At 50.6% G+C, this 23210-nt stretch overlaps 1 protein-coding gene across 2 annotated transcripts; it reads left to right on the top strand.

Annotated features, from left to right (window-relative positions):
- The first annotated feature begins 2524 nt into the window (after positions 1-2524).
- Positions 2525-22944, top strand: RAB40B (RAB40B, member RAS oncogene family). 2 transcript variants are annotated; one of them, XM_053569278.1, is made up of 6 exons: positions 2525-2779; positions 15726-15786; positions 18833-18893; positions 19908-19985; positions 20834-21056; positions 22731-22944. In XM_053569278.1, the coding sequence occupies exons 1-6, from the start codon at positions 2638-2640 to the stop codon at positions 22835-22837; spliced, it is 672 nt and encodes a 223-aa protein (XP_053425253.1). In that variant the 5' UTR covers positions 2525-2637; the 3' UTR covers positions 22838-22944. The 2 variants fall into 2 exon arrangements, with proteins under 2 accessions (XP_053425253.1, XP_053425252.1); XM_053569277.1 differs by having other exon boundaries at positions 21578-22942.
- The last annotated feature ends 266 nt before the right edge of the window (positions 22945-23210 follow it).

The raw sequence follows: 23210 nt of genomic DNA, 5'->3' as shown, positions 1-23210 counted from the left end.
TAGTGCCCACCTTCCTTTTTTTTTTTTTTTGAAACAAAGAGTCTAATTTTTTTTACATATAGATGTATTTATTAGGTTTCCATTTTTTGCCTTCACAGAATTAAAAAGGCTTAAAATTTAGTAACAATAACAATGTTTAAGATAAGGACTAGAAACAAAAACCTTGTAGGCTTGGCACCTGTGGCTCAAGTGGCTAAGGCGCCAGCCATATACAACTGAGCTGGTGGGTTTGAATCCAGCCTGGGCCTGCCAAAACAACAGTGATGGCTACAACCAAAAAATAGCTAGGCGTTGTGGCCGGCGCCTGTAGTCCCAGCTACTTGGGAGGCTGAGGCAGGAGAATTGCTTGAGCCCAGGAGTTAGAGGTTGCTGTGAGCTGTGATGCCACGGCGAGGCCTGTAGCTGGGACTACAGGCGCCCACCACCATGCCCGGCTGTTTTTTTGGTTGCAGCTGTCATTGTTGTTTGTCAGGCCTGGGCTGGATTCGAACCTGCCAGCTCAGGTGTACTAAGCAATTGTCTGATTCCTTTTCTGATTGTATTTATGTTCATTCATTCTTTTTATTTATTTATTTTGAGACAGAGCCTCAAGCTGTCACCCTGGGTAGAGTGTCATGGCATCACGGCTGCTTTTTTGGTTGCAGCCGTCGTTGTTTGGCGGGCCGGGGTTGGATTCAAACCTGCCAGCTCAGGTGTATGTGGCGTTAGCAGCTTGAGCCATAGGCACTGAGCCAGGAGTCTAATTTTCTTACGGTGGCATCACACAGCTCACAGCAACCTCAAACTCTTGGGCTCAAGTGATTCTCTTGTCTCAGCCTCCCAAGTAGCTGGGATTAGAGGCTCCCGCCGCAAGGCCTGGCTAATTTTTATTGACAGGGTCTCACTCTTGCTCAGGCTGGTCTCAAACTTGTTAGCTCAGGCAATCCACCTGCCTCGGCCTCTCTGAGTGCTGGGATTTATAGGCGTGATACACTTTGCCTGGCCCCACCTTCCTTTGTATTTCCAATTTTATAATGGCTCCACTAGTGCATAAACCAACTAATTAATCAATAAGCAATAGGTTTTGTCAATAAACCGGCATTTGAAAATAAATTATCAATTTAGGATGCATATGGGGGGAAAAGCCAGTATCACACGTATGATGTATATTTAATTAAAGCACACTTTTTCTCTACCCTATACTTAAAGTGAAAATTAAAGCCATTTTTTTTTAATTAAAAAAAAAATAGAGGCTGGGCATAGTGGCTCGTGCCTGTAGTCCCAGCACTTTGGGAGGCTGAGGTGGTTGGATCACTTGAGGCCAGAAGTTCAAGACCAATCTGAGCAAGAGCAAGGCCTCCTATCTCTACCAAAAGTAGAACAAAAATTAGCTGGATGTCAGGCGGCGCCTGTGGCTCAAGGAGTAGGGCGCCGGTCCCATATGCCGGAGGTGGTGGGTTCAAACCCAGCCCCGGCCAAAAAAAAAAAAAAAAAAATTAGCTGGATGTGGCAGCACTTGCCTGTAAGTCCCAGCTACTCTGAAGGCTAGGGGGGAAGATAGCTCAAGGCCAGTTTGAAGTCCCTGTGAGCTACGATGACACAACTACAGTGTAGCCCAGGCGAGTCTCAAAAAGCAAAAACGAACCAAAAGAAGTAAATAATGTTCTTAAAAATGAATGCAAATAACAAAGATAAAAATTTTGACTTTATTCCTTTTGTAACTCTTCTTTCACTTACTCTCTCTCCCCAATCACCTAAAACCCTGCGTGGGAGCGCAAAGCAGTTCCCAACACAGAGCAGTTGAGTCTCCCCGCACACATACGCATGCATACACAGACACCTCCAGAGACACCCAAATAAACACACATGCACACATACACGGGCGCATACACACACATTCACCTAGGCCGCGTGACTGTGTGGGCAAGGATGAAGCCCTGCGAGGAGACCCAGAGTCCCGAGCCCGGGGGACCTGCTAGGCACTTCTAGCCGCGCGTCCGCGAACTTAAGTGGCCTGCGGCGAACCTACCTGCCTCCTGAGGCGCCCTTGGTGGGTAAATAGAGCTCAAGCCGCCGCCGCCAGCCGGCCTACCCGGGACATGCAAAACCGCAGCAGGCGCGAGGGCGAGAACTACACCGCGAGCACAATGGGTAACGCGCGGCCCTGCCCCTCCCGTCCCATTCCCGCCCCGCCCCTGTCCCGCCCCTCGCCCGCTCCGCCCCTGCCCCTCCCCGCCTCGCCCCAGCCCCGACTCTGGGCCTCTGTTGGCTGCGGAAGCAGGGTCTCCGCCCCTGCCAATGGCTCCGCCCTCGCTTCTTCTCGGACCTCCGTTGGCTACGGGGGCAGATTTACCGTCCCCGCTAGTTCTGGCTCCGCCCCCGCCTCTTCTTCCGACCTCCATTGGCTACGGCGGCGGCTCCTTCTCAGGAGGGAGGGTGGGCGTCAGCCAGAGGCGGTGACGAAATGAGACGGACTTGCAGCCTAGCCAATGAGCGCTCGCATCCTCCCGGTCCCAGCTACGGAGGCACACCAATGGCGGGGCGGGGCGGGGCCGCTCTCTGACAGCTCCGCGGCTCCGCGGTGGGCCGGGATAGGGATCCGCAGCCTCTGCGCGCGGCCCCGCGGCCGGGCATGGGCGGGGGCGCCAGGCCAACACGATGAGCGCCCTGGGCAGCCCGGTGCGGGCCTACGACTTCTTGCTCAAGTTTCTGCTCGTGGGCGATAGCGACGTGGGCAAGGGCGAGATACTGGAGAGCCTGCAGGACGGCGCGGCCGAGTCCCCGTACGGCCACCCAGCAGGTGAGGGCCGGCGTGGGGCCTGGAGGTGTCGGAGGCGTTTGGGAGGGGCCGGGCAGGGGCTGGGGAGGGGTCCGTGAGGTCTGGGAGGGGTCAGCGCGGAGGGTCGGGAGGGAGGTGGAGGAGTCGGGGAGGTCATCGGCGCCCGGAGCTGTCGGAGGGCCGTCGAGGGTTCGGGGCACGGGGCCGAGAGCGGCTGCGAAGGGCCCAGGGGTGCGGGTCTCCTCTCTGTCCACGATGTGTCGGCGCCCCAGGGCGGGCCCAGAGCACCTTGTTCGGCCTGTGGGGTTCTCGGCGGCGCGTGGTCCACCCTCTGGCCGCTGTCTGCGCGCGGGCAGGGCGAGCGGCTGAGCAGAGAACTGGGGAAGAGGAGGCTGCGCGCTGCGTGGCTGAGGGCGGGGCGGGGCGGGAGGGGCGGCGGAGCGGGAGCAGCTTAGGTGGTGGCTGCGCTGGGGTCAGATGCAGGCGGACTGGTCCCGGGGCGAGGGTCTCTGGCGTGTCTGAGAGCTCGTCGCCCTGGTGGACAGTCCTGGCAGGGAACGGAGCCCAGGTGGCCCCCGAAGCATCTGGCTATGTTGAAGGAAGGAACTACTCCTGTTTAGCCAGATTTCACTACCAAGGGACAGATCATTCATGAGTTTCAGGGCGAGGGGTTTCCAAAGTTTGGGTTTTAAGAGCTGGCACCTGAGAGATGAACCTGACAAGGCTGGAGGGCAAGAAAGGCTATGGGAAGCGGGGAGAGGCGGTGGGATGGCCACGACCCCACCGGTGCGGACTGAGGCACCTGTCTAGACCACTTGCCTGCCCTCTTCTCAGGGCCAGGAATGTACCTCAGCTGCTGTAACAGCCTCAGGATACCTCCTGGATTCATGTAGGGGTCCCAGAGCAGAGGGGCAGCCCAGGGAAGGTCTTGGTAAATAAGACCTTATTAGCTCTGGGCCAGCACCAGGAAGGTTGGAGGAACTCCTGGCTCTTCTCACAGGGAGATGAGCTTTGGAGAGTGGGAGGAGAAAGGATTTGACTCTGGCCAGTGAAGGGTATTGGGTACCCCCAAAGGGAGGCTGTGTGAAGGACAGCAATGACGGTCAGCTGAGTGTCTTGAGGAAGCCTGAGACTGCCAAGCAGGGGCCAGCCAAGACAGCAACTTAACAGTGATCTGGCATTGGGGTCCTTGAGGTTGTGGCAGTGGGAGCAGAGACATTGGGAGAGCTGTTGAGGTGAAGGGCTTGTGCTCAGGATGACAGCCTTAAATTGAAGCAGGCAGAGAGAGGAGTCACCTGCCACCTAGTGAAATGCAGATTCTGCCTCTGTGGGGCTGGGCAGGTCTGGTAGCCTGAGTGTCAGCCTGGTCCCCATGCTGCTGCTGGTCTGGCCCCTGTGCTGGGTAGCAGGGTTCTAGGCTGTGTTGTCCAATGTGATACCATGAGCCACATGTGGCTATTTAAGTTTAAAGTAATTAAAATGAAATAAAATTAAAAATTGCATTAGTCACATTTCAAGTGCTCCCACAGTGGAGAGCATAGAGGTAAGTGAAGTTCTGGACAGTGAGGCCCTGGGGCTAAGCCCTTGAGGGCAGGAGCTTGATGCAAAGCCATGTCCTCAGGGTCTGGGGCTTTGGGGGTGCACCACAGAAGAGGTATGGGAGCAAAACACTCAGCAAAATGCAAGTCCAGAAAAGGAGTAGTGCTATAAAAACTATTTTGGGGGCGGCACCTGTGGCTCAAGGAGTAGGGCGCCGGTCCCATATGCCGGAGGTGGTGGGTTCAAACCCAGCCCCGGCCAAAAATAAAAAATAAAAATAAATAAATAAATAAAAACTATTTTGGGTTTTGGTGCTCGTAGCTCAGTGGTTAGGGTACTGGTCACATACACTGAGGCAGGAGGGTTTGAACATAAAGTAAATTCCCCTGAAATTAAAAGTATATACATTTGGGAATTTTAAGAGTGCACAGTGTAACAGAAGTTTAACACAAAACATTCAACTCTGGCTCAGTGCCCATAGCTCAGTGGTTAAGATACTGGCCACATACACTGAGGATGGCGGGTTTGAACCCGGCCTGGGATTGCTAAACAACAGTGACAACTACAACAAAAAAATAGCCAGGCATTGTGGTAGGCACCTGTAGTCCCAGCTACTTGGGAGGCTGAGGCAGGAGAAGTGCTTAAGCCCAAGAGTTTAAGGTTGCTGTGAGCTGTGACGCCACAGCATTCTACCCAGGGCAACATTGTGAGATTCTGTTAAAAAAAAAAAAAAAAAAAATGGAGCGGCGCCTGTGACTTAGAGGGTAGGGTGCCGGCCCCACATACTGAGATGGCAGGTTTGAACCCGGCCCCAGACAAACTGCAACAAAAAATAGCCGGGTGTTGTGGCAGGCACCTGTAGTCTCATGTACTCAGGAGGCTGAGGCAAGAGAATCACCTAAGCCCAGGGGTTGTAGGTTGCTGTGAGCTGTGATGCCATAGCACTCTACTGAGGGCAACCAAGTGAAACTCTATCTCAAAAAAAAAAAAAAAAAAAAAAAAGGCTTGGTACCAGTGACTCAAGCGGCTGAGGCGTCAGCCATATACACCTGAGCTGGCAGGTTGGAATCCAGCCGGGGCGCGCCAAACAATGACGGGTGCAACCAAAAAATAGCCAGGCGTTGTGGCGGGTGCCTGTAGTCCCAGCTACTTGGGAGGCAGAGGCAGGAGAATCGCTTGAGCCCAGGAGTTGGAGGTTGTTGTGAGCTGTGATACCACAGCACCCTACCCAGGGCGATAGCTTGAGGCTCTGTCTCAAAAAAAAAAAAAAAAAAAAAGAAAGGAAAAGAAATTCTCTCTTAGATCAATGCAGCCCATCTAGAAATAACATCTGTTTCTTGAGCCCTCCTGGGCTCAAGCGATCCTCCTGCCTCAGCCTCTTGAGTAGCTGAGACTACAGGCACCTGCTGCTACACCTGGCTAATTTTTCTATTTTCAATAGATATGGGCTCTCCCTCTTGCTCAGGCTGGTCTTAAATTCCTGAGCTCAAGTGGACCTCCTGCCTCAGCCTCCTGAGGAGCTGGAACTACAGGCACCCACCACAAAGCCTGGCTAGTTTTTCCATTTTTAGTAGAGACGAGATCTCACTCTTGCTCAGGCTGGTCTTGAACTCCTGAGCTCAAGCAATCTACCCGCGTCATTGGCCTCCCAGAGTGTTAGGATCATAGGCATGAGCCACAAGGCCCAAATGAATTACTTTATTTTATTTTTATTTATTTATTTATTTTGAGACAGAGCCTCAAGCTGTCGCCCTGGGTAGAGTGCTGGTGGCATCACAGCTCACAGCAACCTCCAACTGCTGGGCTCAAGCGAGTCTCCCGTCTCTGCCTCCCAAGTAGCTGGGACTACAGGTGCCTGCCACAACACCCGGCTATTTTTGGGTTGCAGCTGTCATTGTTGTTTGGCGGGCCCAGGCTGGATTCGAACCCGCCATCTCAGGTGTATGTGGCTGGCGCCTTAGCCACTTGAGCCACAGGCGCTGAGCCAATTACTTGATTTTAAATAAACTTTTCCATATGAATGCTATTTCAATGTCACAAAGCAGGCCCCTTCCCAGCCTTGGCCAGTGCTGCTTGTTGCAGCTGTTATGTGGAGTTTGAGCGTGGGGGAACATGGGAGAGATCCAAACCCTGGTGTGGGGTTAGAGCCCCTAAGGCCTACATGAGACCAGCCCTGACATGGTCATGCTGTTGCTCTAGGCTGAGCCTAGTACCCAGTGTCAATCCGACCTCTTATCCAAGTAGGACAGTCCAGCCCAAGGACGGCTGCCCAGGGAGTTGTGATCACAAGGTGTCCGGCCTGGCACCCAGGCACAGGGCGCCCACAACTCTCATGGGCCATGAAGGGCCAGGCAAGCCTAGGTGAGGAGGCAGCCTGGGTACTGGCTCTGGCCCCACTGCACCTGGGGGAACCCGATGCCTTCTGTTTCCAGCTGTCCTGAGGGGCCTGGGCCCCACCCTGTGCACAGTGACTACAGCTGCACATCCAGCCTCTGAGGTTGGGTAAGGCCCTCTGGGAGATTCAGTGTCCTCAGGTCATATGAAGCAGGTCCCAGCATCTTTGGACCCACAGGGACTGCACTTCCCCTGGCCACTGCGCTGGTCCCTTCCTCCCCCAACTCATCCAGTGATTCAGCCTTGAGGAGAGAGACACTGAGGACTGCAGGGGCTCGGGGCTGTTCCTGAAGACATGTATCCCCTCCATTGGCTGGAAATGTGGAATGAAAGTGCTGTGAAAAAATAACATCTGGGGCCTTCCCACCCATGTGCTTTGAGAACTGACATGCTGGCCTAGCTGTTGAGAAAGGGAGCTGGTGTCATGACTACCCTGTGCCTTACAAGCAGAGACCAGCATTGTAAAGTAGGGGCAGCTTCAACATAGCCCTATCCCCCCTCAATCCCTGGTGCCACCACCTGCCCTCTAGCATTTTAACTCAATAGGACCCATTTCTCAGGACCGGTTGCAGTGGCTCACACCTGTAATCCCAGCACTCTTGGGAGGCTGAGGCGGGTGGATTGTCTGAGCTCACAGGTTCAAGATCAGCCTGAGCCAGAGCAAGACCTTGTCTCTAACAATAGATAGATGCTGTGGTGGGTGCCTCTAGTCCCAGCTACTTGGGAGGCTGAGGCAAGAGAATCACTTGAGCCCAAGAGTTTGAGGTTGTTGTGCGCTATGATGCCATGGCACTCTACCAGGCGTGACAAAATGAGACTCTGTCTCAAAGAAAAAAAAAGAGCAATTTCTCAAAGTCAGGTTTTAGGACGTGAATGTGTGTCTGTCGTCTGTAACATGCAGATGACATGGGTCAGTGTGCCAGCCCCTCACCAAAATAGACTCAGCCGGTGGCAGCTGAGTTGAAACAGATCCCTGAAGTGTTAACAGCTTCCCGTTCTGGGCTGCAGGCGCAGAGAATGGCCCAGCACTTGACTTTGCCTTTTTTTTTTTTTTTTAAACAGATGATTAAAATTATATCTCTTTTTTTTCCCCTATTATTCTGGCTCACTCAGTTAACATTCTGACAGTTCTGGCCAAGAAGCTTTTATGTATTTTTATTATATTTTGATGGACAGAATGCTTGCTGAGTCAATCATTTAAGTGTAGTGGACTTGAATTATACCTTCTTTAATTTTTTCTAGAGACAGGATCTCAGTGTCACTCAGGCTGGGGTGCAGTGGTATAATCACAGCTTACTGCAGCATCCAACTCCTGGACTCATGCAATTGATCCTCTCAGCTCAGCCTCCTGAGTAGCTGGGACTACAGGCACCAACACACCCAGTTAAAAAAAAATTTTTTTTTTGGCAGTTTTTTTGGCCAAGGCTGGGCTTGAACCTGCCACCTCTGGTATATGGGGCTGGCGCCCTACTCCTTTGAGCCACAGGCACTGCCCAGTTTTTTTGAGACAGTTTCACTATGTCGCCCTTGGTAGAATGCTGTAGCATCACAGCTCACAGCAACCTCAAACTCTTGGGCTTAAGTGATTATCTTGCCTCAGCCTCCCACGTAGCTGGGACTATAGGCACCCGCCACGATGCCAGACTATTTTTTTGTTGTTGTTGTTTAGCAGGCCCAGGCTAGGTTTGAACACAAGCTCTCGAACCCTTGAGCTCAGGCAATCTACCCATCTCAGCCTCCCAGAGTGCTGGGATTACAGGTGTAAGCCACTGCAACCGGTCCTGACAAATGGGTCCTACTGAGTTACAATGCAGGTGGTGGCACCAGGCTGGAGGGGGGACAGGGCTGTGTCGATGCTGCCCCACTTTACAATGCTGGTCTCTGCATTGTAAGGCACAGGGTAGTTATGACACCAGCTCCCTTTTAATTAACTGGCGCTGAGCTCCAGTTAATTTTTTTAAGTTTTTATACATACAGAGTCTCACTATTTTGCCCAGGCTTGCCTCAAACTTATGATCTCAAGGGATCCTCCTGCCTTGGTCTTCCAAAATGCTGAAAGTATAGGTGTGAACCCCGTGCCTGGCCTGTCACCGTCCTTTTAAGGCTGGTTCTTTGTGGGTGGGTTACTCATCAAGCTGTTCTAATGGGAATGGCCTCCTGAAGAAGGCATTGAGTTCAGTTTTGGTCATGGTGGTTAATAATTAAATTACCATGAGTTAGATTTTCCTTTAGATTCTTGTTTATTATTAGTGAAATTGTGGAATGTGGACCTCATCCTACTTTGTATTGGGAAGATGTTAAAATGTATCTTTTGTAGCTTTGCCTAGTTTGAGGGGGGTTATGCTCTCTCTTTCTCCATAATAGTTGCGTTTTGAGGATTTTCTATTAGGACACAATTGCTATAAACAGAAGAATTAATTCAGACTAGGACAGCGGCTCATGCCTGTAATGCGGCAGGAGGATCACTTGAGCTCAGGAGTCTGAGGAGTCTGCAGTGCGTTGTGATGACACCTCTGTATTCCACCCTGTCTCAAAGAAAGAAAAGCCCCCAAAACAAAAGCACACACACAAAATATTTAACTCAAAGTAGCTTAAGCAAAGAGGAATTTATTGCCTCACATGACTGGCGAGTTGAGTAGTGGGTCTTCCAGGCATGGCTGGAGCCTGGTGTCCGGCCAGTGCTGTCAGGATTCTCTGTTGTTCCTCCTTCCCAGACCTACTCCTGTAGATACCCTTCCTCTGTTTTCTCCATCTTCTCTGGTGTTAGATTAATTCTCAGGTTTGTTCTTTTCTACCTGGTGAGGAAACTGGCTCCTGGCACCTGCCGGAGCAGAGCAGGTGAAGGGGCCCGTCCCGGCCAGTCGTTCTCCAGGGTGGTGCCCAGTATTGATAGTTGTTATTTGCAGGACTGATCCAATAGGAGCTCTGTGGCCACCACCAGAAATAGAACCTCAAAAGGCAGCGATTGAAAAATAAAAGAGATCTTGAAAATTGAAAATGTGATATAAAGAAAATTTCTCAAAGGGATAAAATAGAAAATTGAGACCATTTCCCAGAATGTTGAGAAAAAGACACAGAGAGATGCAAAGTAAGAGAAGATAAAGAAATGAGGCAAAATGACCAGGTGAGGTGACTCACACCTACAGTGTCAGCACTTTGGGAGGCCAAGGTTGGAGTCTCCAGGAGTTCAACACTAGCCTCAGCAACATAGCGAAATACTGCCTCCATAAAAAAGTTAGAAATTAGCCAGGAGTGTTGGTGGGCACCTGTAGTCCCAGCTACTAGGACGCTACGCCCTCAGACGCTACGCCCAACAAGGCAAATTTTAACTCTAGTAAAAACAAAAAAATTGTACATGAAAGAAAAATAAACGTAGTCTACTACATGTTTCAGCCATGGATGGTGTTTACCTGGTATCTTAGTCTGTTTTCTGCTGTTATAAAAGACACAGGGGGCGGCGCCTGTGGCTCAAAGGGATAGTGCACCGGCCCCATATGCTGGAGGTGGTGGGTTCAAACCCAGCCCTGGCCAAAAACTGCAAAAAAAACAAACAAAAAAAGACATAGGCTGGGGGCGGCACCTGTGGCTCAAGCGGCTAAGGCACCAGCCACATACACCTGAGCTAGCAGGTTGGAATCCAGCCGGAGCCTGCCAAACAGCAATAACAGGTGCAACAAAAAAATAGCTGGGCTATTTTTGTGGCGGGCGCCTGTAGTCCCAGCTACTTGGGAAGCAGAGGCAGGAGAATTGCTTGAACCCAGAAGTTGGACGTTGCTGTGAGCTGTGATGCCATAGCACTCTTCCTAGGGCGACAGCTTGAGGCTCTGTCTCAAAAAAAAGAAAAAGAAAACCATTAAAAAAAAAAAAAGACATAGGCTGGGTAACTTCTAAAGAAAATAAATTTATTTCTTACCATGTGGAGCCTGGGAAGTACAAGGCCTAGGCACTGCTCTAGGGAGAGCTTCCTTGCTGCGTCAAAACATGGCATCTCCACAGAGTGTGGTGGCTCATGCCTGCAGTTCCAGCACTCTGGGAGGCCGAGGAGCATGGATTGCTTGAGCTTAGGAGTTCGAGACTAGCCTGAACAAGAGTGAGACCCTCTTAAAAACAGAAAAATTGGCGGCGCCTGTGGCTCAGTCGGTAAGGTGCCGGCCCCATATACTGAGGGTGGCGGGTTCAAACCCGGCCCTGGCTGAACTGCAACCAAAAAATAGCTGGGCGTTGTGGCGGGCGCCTGTAGTCCCAGCTACTCGGGAGGCTGAGGCAAGAGAATCGCTTAAGCCCAGGAGTTGGAGGTTGCTGTGAGCTGTGTGATGCCATGACACTCTACCGAGGGCCATAAAGTGAGACTCTGTCTCTACAAAAAAAAAAAAAAAAACAACAGAAAAATTACCCAGGTGTGGTGTCAGATTCCTGTAGTCCCAGCTACTTGGGAGGCTGAGGCAAGAGAATCACTAAAGCCCAAGAGTTTGAGGTTGCTGTGAACTATGAAACCACAGCACTCTACCCAGGGCAACAGAGTGAGACTTTGTCTCAAAAACAAACAAACAAACAAAACCATTGAGGTCTCATTATGGAGAGAGGGCAATAGCCTGCCAGCTCAGGCCTCTCTTCCTTTCTTATGAAGTCATGAGTCCCATTGTAGGAGCCCTACCCAGATGACTTTTCTAGTCCTAATTAGCTCTCAAAGACTTTCCCTCCAATTAACATATAAATTTGAGGATTAAGTTTCCAACACATGAAATTTGGGGGGAACATCAAAACCACAGCACCTGGTCATAGTGATGTAAAGTTGAACATTGATCTACCTAAACATCAACAAAATTGCACAGGGGATGTGTCTGTGTGTGTGCTTGCCTATGTGTGGGAGTTAGGGGGAGGTGTGTTGGCCACTGAGAGCTGCATTTCACCTTCTGCAGTGGACAGTGAGTGCCTAAAACCACAAAGGCAGGAAATTAGAATGTAAGTATGTTGTTTATGAGTTTGGAGTTACATAGCAAAAAAAGTGATTAAAATGTGTGAAGTTGGGTGTGGAACACAGGTGTGGGCCAGGGTGTTCCACGTGCCACACCTAGTCCCAGAGCAGGACTTGTGCCTCCGAGACCTGGTGGGAACAGACAGTTTTGTGGGAACTCAGACGGCACTTAGAAAGGCCGGCAGGGCTTTATTCTCTTCTATTTATAAAACTTTTGAAAATTGGCCCTAATAAAAGCACAAGAGAACACACCTTCTTTCTTTCTTTCTTTTTTTTTTTTTTGCAGTTTTTGACTGGGGCTGGGCTTGAACCCACTACCCCCAGTATATGGGGCCAGTGCTCTACTCCTTGAGCCACAGGCGCAGCCCAAGGACACACTTTCTGAGTCAAGCAGCCCACTGAGCTCAGGCAGTGGGTCAGACTCCTTAAGGACAAAAACAAAATGTCCTTGCAGCTGTGGAACTGTGAGGTGATCCCCTCCTCACTGTCGGGAGACATCAAAAATAAACCCCCAAGTGTCTGTTCATAGCATTGCAAGCAAAAAATAAATCTTTCCAAAATTAATCTAGGAGGCCCTAGAACATACACATGTACCCTCCTTATTTGTTGTGTGTACAGTCTCATGCTCTTTGCACTTCGGTGCTACGAGGACTCAGGCACTCGTTGGCACCTTCTTTAGAGTTTAGTGGGATTTTAAAGGATTGTGGCCTGAAGCTACTGTGCTGACATTAACAGAAGCTCCTTGTCACAGGTTCTGGATGAGCGTTTTCGTAACTGCACGAATGGCTCTGGTCTGAGAGAACAGGAGACATACCTGGTGGGGCGGCCCTGCCCCCCCCCCCCCCACTCTCGTCACTGCAGTGTGAGGTCAGCTCCAGCTCTCAAAGTTCCCAGTCAGCAGGTGGCGAGTGTGTGGCAGCCCAGGGAGTCTCTTTCTGGGCTGCTGGGGTGGGGTGTGGGGAGAGGGTGTGAGGCTGCTCTGTGGCCTGGCCGAACAGTATGTGCAGATACGGCTGCTGCTGACCTTGCATGTTTTGTCACCAGAATCTCCTTAAGGAAAAAACAAACAGATGGCTCCCAATGAGGGAATGGAATTTAGCTCTTTTGTTGATCAATCTGGTCTATCTGGCCATTGTGATGCAGCTTAGGGGGAAACTGACAACACCACAGGACTCACCCCAGGGTTGGCGGGGGAGCCTAGACCAGGGAACAGATGCTGGGAGCCGGGTGGAGGCAGGAGCCTGGTGGAGGCCACAAGTATAGAGCAGAGGATGGAGACCTAGAGGCCCCAGCAAGTGGGCGACCAGCTGTCCCAGTGGGAAGATCGTCCATGAATTCACCGAGACTGCTTGGGAGACTTCACAAACACAGCCTGCTTTCCCTGGGGACTTGAGGCCTTGTTGCTGAGTCTAAGTGGTCCATGTCCTACAAGGGAGGATAGCTAAGCTACTTGAAAACCTTTCATAATGAATCATATATATTTTTTAAATTATTTTTTATAGAGACAGGGCCTCGCTGTGCAGCCCAGGCTGGTCTTGAAGCAATCCTTTTGCTTTGGCCTACTAAAGTGCTGGGATTAGAGGTGTGAGCTACTGCACCTGGCTGCAATTTAGAGGAGCTTGTTTTCTGAGCATTTACTTGTTTTACTGCAGTTTTTCTTTTGCAGAATTGCTGCTGAGGCCTGAAACCCACCCCACACCTTTCTCTGGGGTGAGGCTCTTATGCAAGACTACACTTTCTTTGTCCCTCTGCCTCTCCATCAGCACATTTTCCCTTAGAATTCTAGTTCTTACTTCAGCTTTACTGAAACATTCAGAGTCGGATCACATCCTAGAATGTTTTCAAGGCCCGTCTTTTTGCTTAATGTGCTTTGAGAAACATTCTTGAGTAAGCCTATAAATGAAATAAATCAAGTTTATACCACAAAGCCTCGTGGTGCCTCATTCCTGAGCAGTTTGTGCTCCGTGATTATAAGTTTTGTTGCATCTATTTCAGGAGGGAGTACCCCTCTCTAGCACCCCCTAGTCTCTTACAGAAACCCTCCTTCTCAGCTGCTTGTTCTTCCCCTGTCAGCCTCCAAGCACATGTTCTCTGCAGCCTGGTGGTTGCCCAGAGACACCAGAAGTGAATCCAGAAGATGGTTTCTGAAAAAAGCAAAAACTTGGTTTCTGGGGGATAGCAAAGTTATTTTTCCATTTAAAAAATATTTATTGTGGGGCGGCGCCTGTGGCTGAGTCAGTGGGGCGCCGTCCCCATGTGCCGAGGGTGGCAGGTTCGAGCCCGGCCCTGGCTGAACTGCAACCAAAAAATAGCCGGGCGTTGTGGCGGGCGCCTGTGGTCCCAGCTGCTCAGGAGGCTGAGGCGGGAGAATCACTTAAGCCCAGGAGTTGGAGGTTGCTGTGAGCTGTGTGATGCCATGGCACTCTACTAAGGGCCATAAAGTGAAACTCTGTCTCTACAAAAATAAATAAATAAATAAAATAAAAATAAAAATAAAAAAATAAAAAATATTTATTGTAGGGCAGCGCCTGTGGCTCAAAGGAGTAGGGCGCTGGCCCCATATGCCGGAGGTGGTGGGTTCAAACCCAGCGCCTGCCAAAAACTGCAAAAAAAAAAAAAATAATAATATATATATTTATTTATTGCAGGGCGGCACCTGTGGCTCAAAGGAGTAGGGTGCTGGCTCCATATACCTGAGGTGGCAGGTTCAAACCCAGCCACCGGCCAAAAGAAAAAACTGCAAAAAAAAAAATTCATTGCATCTTTTTAATGTGAGAAGAAATGCATACTCATTTATAAACATTTTTGAGGGCCGTATCTGTGGCTCAGTGAGTAGGGCGCCGGCCCCATATACTGAGGGTGGTGGGTTCAAACCCGGCCCCAGCCAAACTGCAACAAAAAAATAGCCAGGTGTTGTGGGGGGTCCCTGTAGTCCCAGCTACTTGGAGTCTGAGGCAAGAGAATCACCTAAGCCCAAGAGCTGGAGGTTGCTGTGAGCTATGATGCCACAACACTCTACCGAGGGTGACAGAGTGAGACTCTTGTCTCTAAAAAAAAAAAAAAAATTAGCCGGGTGTTGTGGAGGGTGTCTGTAGTCCCAGCTACTTGGGAGGCTGAGGCAAGAGAATTGCCTAAGCCCAGGAGTTGGAGGTTGCTGTGAGCTGTGACGCTATCGCACTCTACAGAGGGTGACAAAGTGAGACTCTGTCTCTAAAAAGAAATAAAAATAAAATAAAAACATTTTGAGAGGGACTTTACCTAACAATTGCAATCAGTGTAACCTGGTTTATTGTACCCTCAATGAATCCCCAACAATAAAAAAAATTAAAAAAAAACATTTTGAAAAGAGGGAAAGGTTGGAAAAGAGGGTTACACCTGCTCGGTGCTGTCCGACCCAGAGATGGGGCCATCCCTCAGGCTTCTTTCTCTGACACCCACACATGCAGGTTCACAGGCAGGTTCTTACACGGCTGAGAGCAAATTCCTTTCTAATTTCATACCATTTCTAGTTTTACCTTACAATCCTAGTGTGATACTTTGGGGGAAACAATCTGTGTTTTCAGACTTGCTATTTTGGAGAAAGAGCTAAGTGGCAGGTGGGGTGTGTGGCAAATCTGGAGACACATAAACAGGGTCCTGCCCACCTGTCTTGTGAACTTGTTTTTTTTTTTGTAGAGACAGAGTCTCACTTTATGGCCCTCGGTAGAGTGCCGTGGCCTCACACAGCTCACGGCAACCTCCAACTCATGGGCTTAAGCGATTCTCTTGCCTCAGCCTCCCGAGTAGCTGGGACTACAGGCGCCCGCCACAACGCCCGGCTATTTTTTGGTTGCAGTTTGGCCGGGGCCAGGTTTCAACCCACCACCCTCGGTATATGGGGCCGGCGCCTTACCGACTGAGCCACAGGCGCCGCCCTGTCTTGTGAACTTGTAATCTGCACTGATGAGAGGCCCTTTCCTCCCCAGCGTGGAAAGTTTTCTTTCCCAGTGTTCCCTTAAGGGGAGTAACTTTTGGGAAACGCTTTGCGGCTATATGTAGGTTGTCTGCACCCTTTCACAGGAATTGACTACAAGACTACCACCATCCTGCTCGATGGCCGGCGGGTGAAGCTTCAGCTCTGGTGAGTCTGGGGTCCCGTTTTCGGCTCCTGGGAGGGACTTCCTAGGCAAAGGAGGAGCCTCATGTGGAGGGCACAACACCGCAGCGGAAATCTAGTCCTACTGTCCCAGCTCTAGCCAGTGGCTTCCCCCAGAGGCAGTGACCCTGGTACCCACAGGCCTGTTGTATAGGGGATGGGGACCCCAGAACTGACACAGCATTGTGGTAGGTAGTGGCCTTTGTGGGCTCAGAATGTGAAACCTGGTGTCCGGAAAGACACCTCCCTGGGACCAGAAGGGGACCAGCATGGTGTGTGGTTGAGAGGGCCAGGCCACTGAGTGCCCAGCAGGAACTCAGAGACTCCTCATGCAAGAGAGGCTTGCCTCCCTACCCTGTGGGCCCTGGGCTGGCTGTCCTGGCTCTGAGACTCTGGCCATGCCTCTCTCCTGCCCTCTAGCCTGGGCTTCCAGGGCTCCTGCTGGGACTAAGAACAGTCTCCTGGGCCCCATGGCACTTCCCTCCTTCCCCAACCTCGTGGGCCCACTCCCCAGCATATGGCCTGCAATAACTAGGGCTCCTTCTCATGTCCTTCCACTCCCACTCCTTCCAGGAGCAGCCAGTCCCTGAGGCTGGCCAGGGAGCCTCTCTCCACAGTATCCCCTGGATGCCTGGCCTTCCCACTGCTCAGTCTTGGACCTTCCCACCTGGGGATGTTGGTGCTGCCCCAGAGGCACTGTTAATCTCTGCCCTTCTCTGCCCTGGGCTCTGTCTCTCCTCCTCTCAGATCACCTTATTCTCACCTTCTCTCCTGCTCCCCAGACCACTTGGTCCCAGGTGTAAAAGCATCTGCAGGCCCCACCCTGCCCACATGTGCCCCTGGCCTCAGAGGCTGCTCCTGCTAGCCATTCTGGCTTCCTTCTTGGAGCCCTCAGACTCCCAGGGGCACCTGCTGAAGTGGGCATGTTTTTTCTTTCTTTCTTTCTTTCTTTTTTTTTTTTTGTAGAGACAGAGTCTCACTTTATGGCCCTCGGTAGAGTGCTGTGGCCTCACACAGCTCACAGCAACCTCCAACTCCTGGGCTTAAGCGATTCTCTTATTTCAGCCTCCCGAGTAGCTGGGACTACAGGCGCCCGCCACAACGCCCGGCTATTTTTTGGTTGCAGTTTGGCAGGGGCCGGGTTTGAACCCGTCACCCTCGGTATATGGGGCCGGCGCCTTACCGACTGAGCCACAGGCGCCGCCCCTTTCTTTTTTTTTTTGAGACAGTCTCACTATGTTGCCCTTGGTAGAATGCTGTAGCGTCACAGCTCACAGCAACCTCCAACTCTTGGGTGTAAGCGATTCTCTTGCCTCAGCCTCCTCAAGTAGCTGGGACCACAGGCGCCCACCACAACGCCCAGCTATTTTTTTGTTGCAGTTGTCATTGTTGTTTAGCTGGCCCAAGCTGGGTTTGAATCAGCCAGCCCTGGGTATCTGTGGCTGGCGTCATAACCACTGTGCTACAGATGCCAAGCCTGAAGTAGGCATGTTAATTGCACAGGAGAACATGTATCAACTTTGCTCTTAGAGTAGCCTCTGGGAGACAACTGTCCTGAGAGCTGCCTCTGTGCACAGGCCACCAGGATTTGGGTCCCAGAGCACCTCCGCCATCCTGACTTACGCCTTGTGGAGCTCTGCTCTGGTCTTCCTGGGCACTGGCACCCTACATGTGTGTCATCTACAGGACTAGGGCATTTCTTTCTTTCCTTTTTCCTTTTCTTTCCCTCTTCCCTCCCTCCCTCTTTCCCTTCCTTTCTTCTTTCCTTCCTTTCAGATAGAGTCTCACTTTGTAGCCCTGAGTAGAGAGTGCCGTGGCATCATAGCAACATCAAACTCCTAGGTGTAAGTGATTCTCTTGCCTCAGCTTCTCAAATAGCTGGACTACAGGTGCCCACCTGGACGTCAGCTATTTTTAGAGACAGGATCTTGCTCTTGTTCAGAACTCCTGAGCTCAAGCAATCCACCTGCCTTAGCCTCCGTGGTGAGAGCCACCGTGCCTGGCCTAAGGCCTTCTTTTGACTCAGCCCAGTCAGTTCCTTGGATTGGTAAATTTAGGAATGTTGCTGAAGGTTTGACCCATGTGATCTTACAGTTTAGTGGGAAGTGGGAGGGCTCCACTGGCCTATTTCTACCTCAGTGTAGACTCACCTTCCTTACTACCCAACTTTTTCTCCAAATTAAACATATTTTTGAAAACCTATATTAATTTAAATGTATGAGAACTATGTTAAACTCATCATAGTTAATTTTTCTGGTTTTTCTGGTTTGACTTCTTTTTTTTTTTTTTTTGTAGAGACAGAGTTTCACTTTATGGCCCTCGGTAGAGTGCCGTGGCCTCACACAACTCACAGCAACCTCCAACTCCTGGGCTTAAGCGATTCTCTTGCCTCAGCCTCCTGAGTAGCTGGGACTACAGGTGCCCGCCACAACGCCCGGCTATTTTTTGGTTGCAGTTTGGCCGGGGCCAGGTTTGAACCTGCCACCCTCCGTATATGGGGCTGGCGCCTTACCGGAGCCACAGGCACCGCCCTTCTGGTTTGACTTCTTAAATGAGAATTGAAAAAGAGAATGAGACTGGGTGTGGGGGCTCATGCCTGTAATCCTAGGGCTTTGAGAGGCCAACATGGAAGGATCTTTTGAGTCCAGCAGTTCAAGACCAGCCTGGACAACATAGTGAAACTCTATCTCTACATAAAACGAGAAACATTGGCTGGGCATCATAGCAGGTGCCTGTAGTCCCAGCTTGAGCTCAGGAGTTTACAGCTGCAGTGAGCTGTGATGATGCCACTGCACTCCAGCCAGGGTGACAGAGTGAGACTCTGTCTCTAAAATAAAGAAAAAGAAAGAATCAAGGAGAATGAAGCTAGAAGGATTCCCAGCAACATCCAGATCATTCCAAGAGACATGCGGGAGCTTTGCTGGAGTCACTAACGGCTATAAAATGCATCTGGTGTGGCTTTGAAGTCCAAGAGCCTTGCTGTAGGAAGAAGTGCTGATTTCTTCCTAACAGTCTCCAACATCTTTTCCAGGGACACGTCGGGGCAGGGAAGATTCTGTACCATATTCCGCTCCTACTCTCGGGGTGCACAGGTAACAGCACCCCTAAGCCGGGAGGTCAAACTGACTTTGAATGCTTAACTAACCATCCTTGTTAGTGGATAGAGGATAAGGCAATTAAACTTATTTATAAATGATGTCAAAGTCTAAATTGTGCTGTGGAGTATTTGTTCAGAAGCCTTTTTTTTGAGACAAAGTTTCACTCTGTGGCCCTCGGTAGAGTGTTGTGGCATCACAGCTCACAGCAACCTCCAGCTCTTGGGCTTAGACGATTCTCCTGCCTCAGACTCCCAGTAGCTGGGACTACAGGCGCCCGCCACAACGCCCGGCTATTTTTTTGTTGCAGTTTGGCCAGGGCTGGGTTTGAACCCGCCACCCTCGGCATATGGGGCCGGCACCCTACCCACTGAGCCACAGGTGCCGCCCTTAATTAAGTTTTTTTTTTTTTAAATTTTTTTATTGTTGCAGTTTGGCCGGGGTTGGGTTTGAACTCACCACCCTCGGTATATGGGGCCACCACCCACTCAGAAGCCTTCTTTAGTATTAGGGGTGTCTGCATGAACATATCTGAGGGAGTGTGCATATGAGAGACACAGGCTCAGACGTGTGCACTGTGTGTGTGTGTCTGTGCACACGTGTAGTGTGTGTGTGCCAAGTGCATGTGAGCTGTGTGGGCACACAGACGCATGTCTGTACATGTGTGCACGGCTGTGCAGGCAGGTGGGCCTTGCTCCAGCCAAGGTAGTTATTCATGCAGCACCCCTTTCTGTGTCCCTGGAGCAGCTCATGGATGTGAGTTCTAGTCTCCAGCTCACCCTGAAATTTGAGGGTTTATCAATGAGCTTATGAAATATCATTGGAGTTATTATAAAAACTGCGACATCTGGTTGATAAATCAAAATTGCACACTTTGTGTTAAGGAAAGTAGTTATTTAATGGAATGTGTGTCTCTGACTGACAAGCCCACATGCCAGTCAGTGCGTCCACAGTGGCCTGCTGGGCCCCAGGCTATGCCTGCTGCCTGCTAAACGTCTGCCTTCCCCCCAGGGTGTGATCCTTGTCTACGACATTGCAAACCGCTGGTCTTTCGATGGCATCAATCGATGGATTAAGGAGATTGATGAGGTATGATACACAGATGCCATTGCCCGGTTCTGTGTAGGCTTGGGAGGACTTCGGGCTGGGGGCTGGTATACACACAGGGGCCAGAGTACAAGGCAGGGACTTCTGCAGGAGGATGTCACCTCAGGACACAGCACTGGGCTGGGCAGAGCCCATGAGTGTCACCACAGAGGCGCGTTGGTTGGGCCTGCCTTACTTTTTGCTGCGGGGTGAGGGAGTCAATGCAGGCAACTAACATGCAGTGGTTAGTACAAGCCCGCTGCATCAGTGTCCTGTGGCTGCTGGGACAGATGGCCACAAACGGGGTCATTATTCCCAGTTACAGAAGAAGGTGCGGGCAGGGCCACACTCCCTCTGAGTGCTCTGGCTGGGTCCTTCTCAGCCTCCTCAGCTCCTGCTGGTGGCTGGCAGTCTTTGCTGTCCCTTGTCTGTTTCCTGTGTGTCTCTGTCATTTCATCTCCTCAGAAGGACTGTCTTTAGATGAGGGCCCACTCTTATTCAGTGCAACGTCATCTTAGCTAATTACAACTATAAAGACTTTCAAAATAAGATCTCATTCTTTTTTTTTTTAATGTATTATTTTACTTTATTTTAATAGGTGTGGGGGTATAAGCTGAGTTTCATTGTGTGAGTATGTAGTGCAGTGGCAGGGCCTGGCTGTGGCCCCCCATAGTGTCCACTGTGCCCCACAGTACTGAAACCCTAGTGTCTGCCACACCACTCTGCGCCTCGAGTCAAATAAGACCCAGTCTGAGGTTCTGGTGGGGAAGAACCCACACGCCCAATCCACGTCACCAATGGCAAAGTCCCACCCATATGACGCCTTTCCCTTACCTTTCTTCTACTTTCAGCATGCTCCTGGGGTCCCTAAGATCCTGGTGGGGAACCGGCTCCATCTGGCCTTCAAGCGACAGGTGCCCACGGAGCAGGCCCAGGCCTATGCAGAGCGCCTGGGTGTGACTTTCTTTGAGGTCAGCCCGCTCTGCAACTTCAACGTCACAGAGTCCTTCACAGAGCTGGCCAGGACTGTGCTGCTGCGGCATGGGATGGACCGGCTCTGGAGGCCGAGCAAAGGTAGGCAGGGCCCATGTCTGCCCCAAGAGAAATAAAACATTTTCCTGGCTCGACGCCCGTAGCACAGTGGTTATGGCGCCAGCCATATACACCAAGGCTGACAGGTTCAAACCCAGCCCGGGCCAACTAAACAACAATGACAACTGCAACAAGAAAATAGCCATGTGTTGTGATGGGCGCCTGTAGTCCCGGCTACTTGGGAAGCTGAGGCAAGAGAATCGCTTAAGCCCAAGAGTTGGGGGTTGCTGTGAGCTGAGACACCATGGCACTCTACCAAGGGTGATATAGTGAGACTCTGTCCAAAAAATAAAAAAAACCCACACTTCCGAAAAGACAGTTTTATCAGAAAGCTGATGACAGGAATTTATGAAACCTGCCCTTGGGCAGAGGTGGAGTCATGCAGGGTCTGCTGCTTTCCTAAGGGGTGTCCCCAGCATCCCTGCTGGGAGGGAAGGTGAGGGCACCACCTGGGACAGCCCCGTGGGGACCCCTTCCTCTAAGCCTGGTCTGTCCTTCCTAAGTGCTGAGCCTGCAAGACCTGTGCTGCCGTGCGGTAATGTCTTGCACACCTGTGCACCTGGTGGACAAGCTCCCGCTGCCGATGGCCTTGAGAAGCCACCTCAAGTCCTTCTCCATGGCCAGCGGCCTGAACGCCAGGATGATGCATGGCCGCTCCTACTCTCTGGCCGCCAGTACCATTCACAAGAGGAGCAGTTTCCGCAAGGCGAAGGTTGTCCGCCTACCCCAGAGCCCTCCCAAAAGCTGCACCAGAAATGGCTGCAAAATTTCTTAAGGAAGCCACTAAAAAGTGACACACTGGACTTTGTCCAAGAGCAACTCTGAGTAGTCATGCCTGGAGGACGCTGATGCAGCCTAGATCCAGGAAGCACGTCTCGCTTTCTCCTGGTGACAGAGTTGCATGGGGATGTCTGTGTCACTTCCTGCAGTGAGAACGGACAATGTGTTTTGACTGTGGATTTTTACGTGGACGTGTATGAAGTCTGTGTTTTAGATGAGTGTGAATAAGGGGAAAATGAGTGCTCTATGCACTCCTGATAACATGGAATGTTGAATGCTACTTATGTCATGATTGCACTGCAACACTTTCTTTAAAGTAATTGCTTTTAGGCCTGGCACAGTGGCTCATGCCTGTAATCCCAACCCTTGGGAGGCCAAGGCAAGTGGATTGCTTGAGCTCACAGGTTCGAGAGCAGCCTGAGCCAGAGTGAGGCCTTGTTGCTGAAAATAGCCAGGTGTTGTGGCAGGCGCCTGCAGTCCCAGCTATTGGGGAGGCTGAGGTGAGAGAATCACTTAAGCCAAATGAGGTTGCTGTGAACTAAGACGCCAAGGCACTCTACTGAGGGTGACAAAGTGAGACTGTCTCAAAAAAACAAAAACAAAAAACCTGCCTTTATGCAAGGGATAAGCATAAATTCAAGGGGACTCAAGAAGCGATGATAGTGAGATAATTTAGAGTCATTGATATTATAAGACAGGTCTTTTTGTGAACCACCTTTTTAATGTTAAAGCACCAAATTGTACAATGCTGCGACAGGCCTGCCCAGCTTCTGTATGAAATGGTTTGGTAAAATATTTGCTACATTATTTACTACATATGGGGTTTGGTAAATGATTTATATGCATATTTTCTGTAAATCTACATTTTTTTACAAGATGTTCTACAACTTATGAAGCTAAGAGAAGTTGATGCCAAAGATCTCTCTGGCTGTGTTGATGTGGCCGACACAACTCAGCAGACCTACAAGGAAATGGTGCAGTAAGGAATGAAGTAAACACATTTATTTAAGAAAAAGTCGGGCGGTGCCTGTGGCTCAAGGAGTAGGGCGCCGGTCCCATATGCCGGAGGTGGCGGGTTCAAACCCAGCCCTGGCCAAAAAACAAAAAAAAAAAAAAAAAAAGTTTGTCAGTAATAAAACGTTATACTGTTTCTCTCTTGGCAGAGTTGCTGGCTGGTTCTTTCTACCTTTGTGTACTTATTATAACCCTTAACTTCACTTGCTTTATTGGGGCCTGGTATAGACTTCCCTTAGCAGCACTGGTTGAAAGAGATTTCTTTTCCTGAAAAGAAATGTAGAGGAAGAAAGTGAGAAATGTTAGAATTGACACTAAAGCATGTGCCTGTCTGGCAAAGTC

Source organism: Nycticebus coucang, chromosome 18 (assembly GCF_027406575.1).
Source record: "Nycticebus coucang isolate mNycCou1 chromosome 18, mNycCou1.pri, whole genome shotgun sequence".
NCBI lineage: Eukaryota > Metazoa > Chordata > Mammalia > Primates > Lorisidae > Nycticebus > Nycticebus coucang.
The sequence above is the reverse complement of the archived record's forward strand: the minus strand, read 5'-3'. Positions and strand labels throughout refer to the sequence as shown.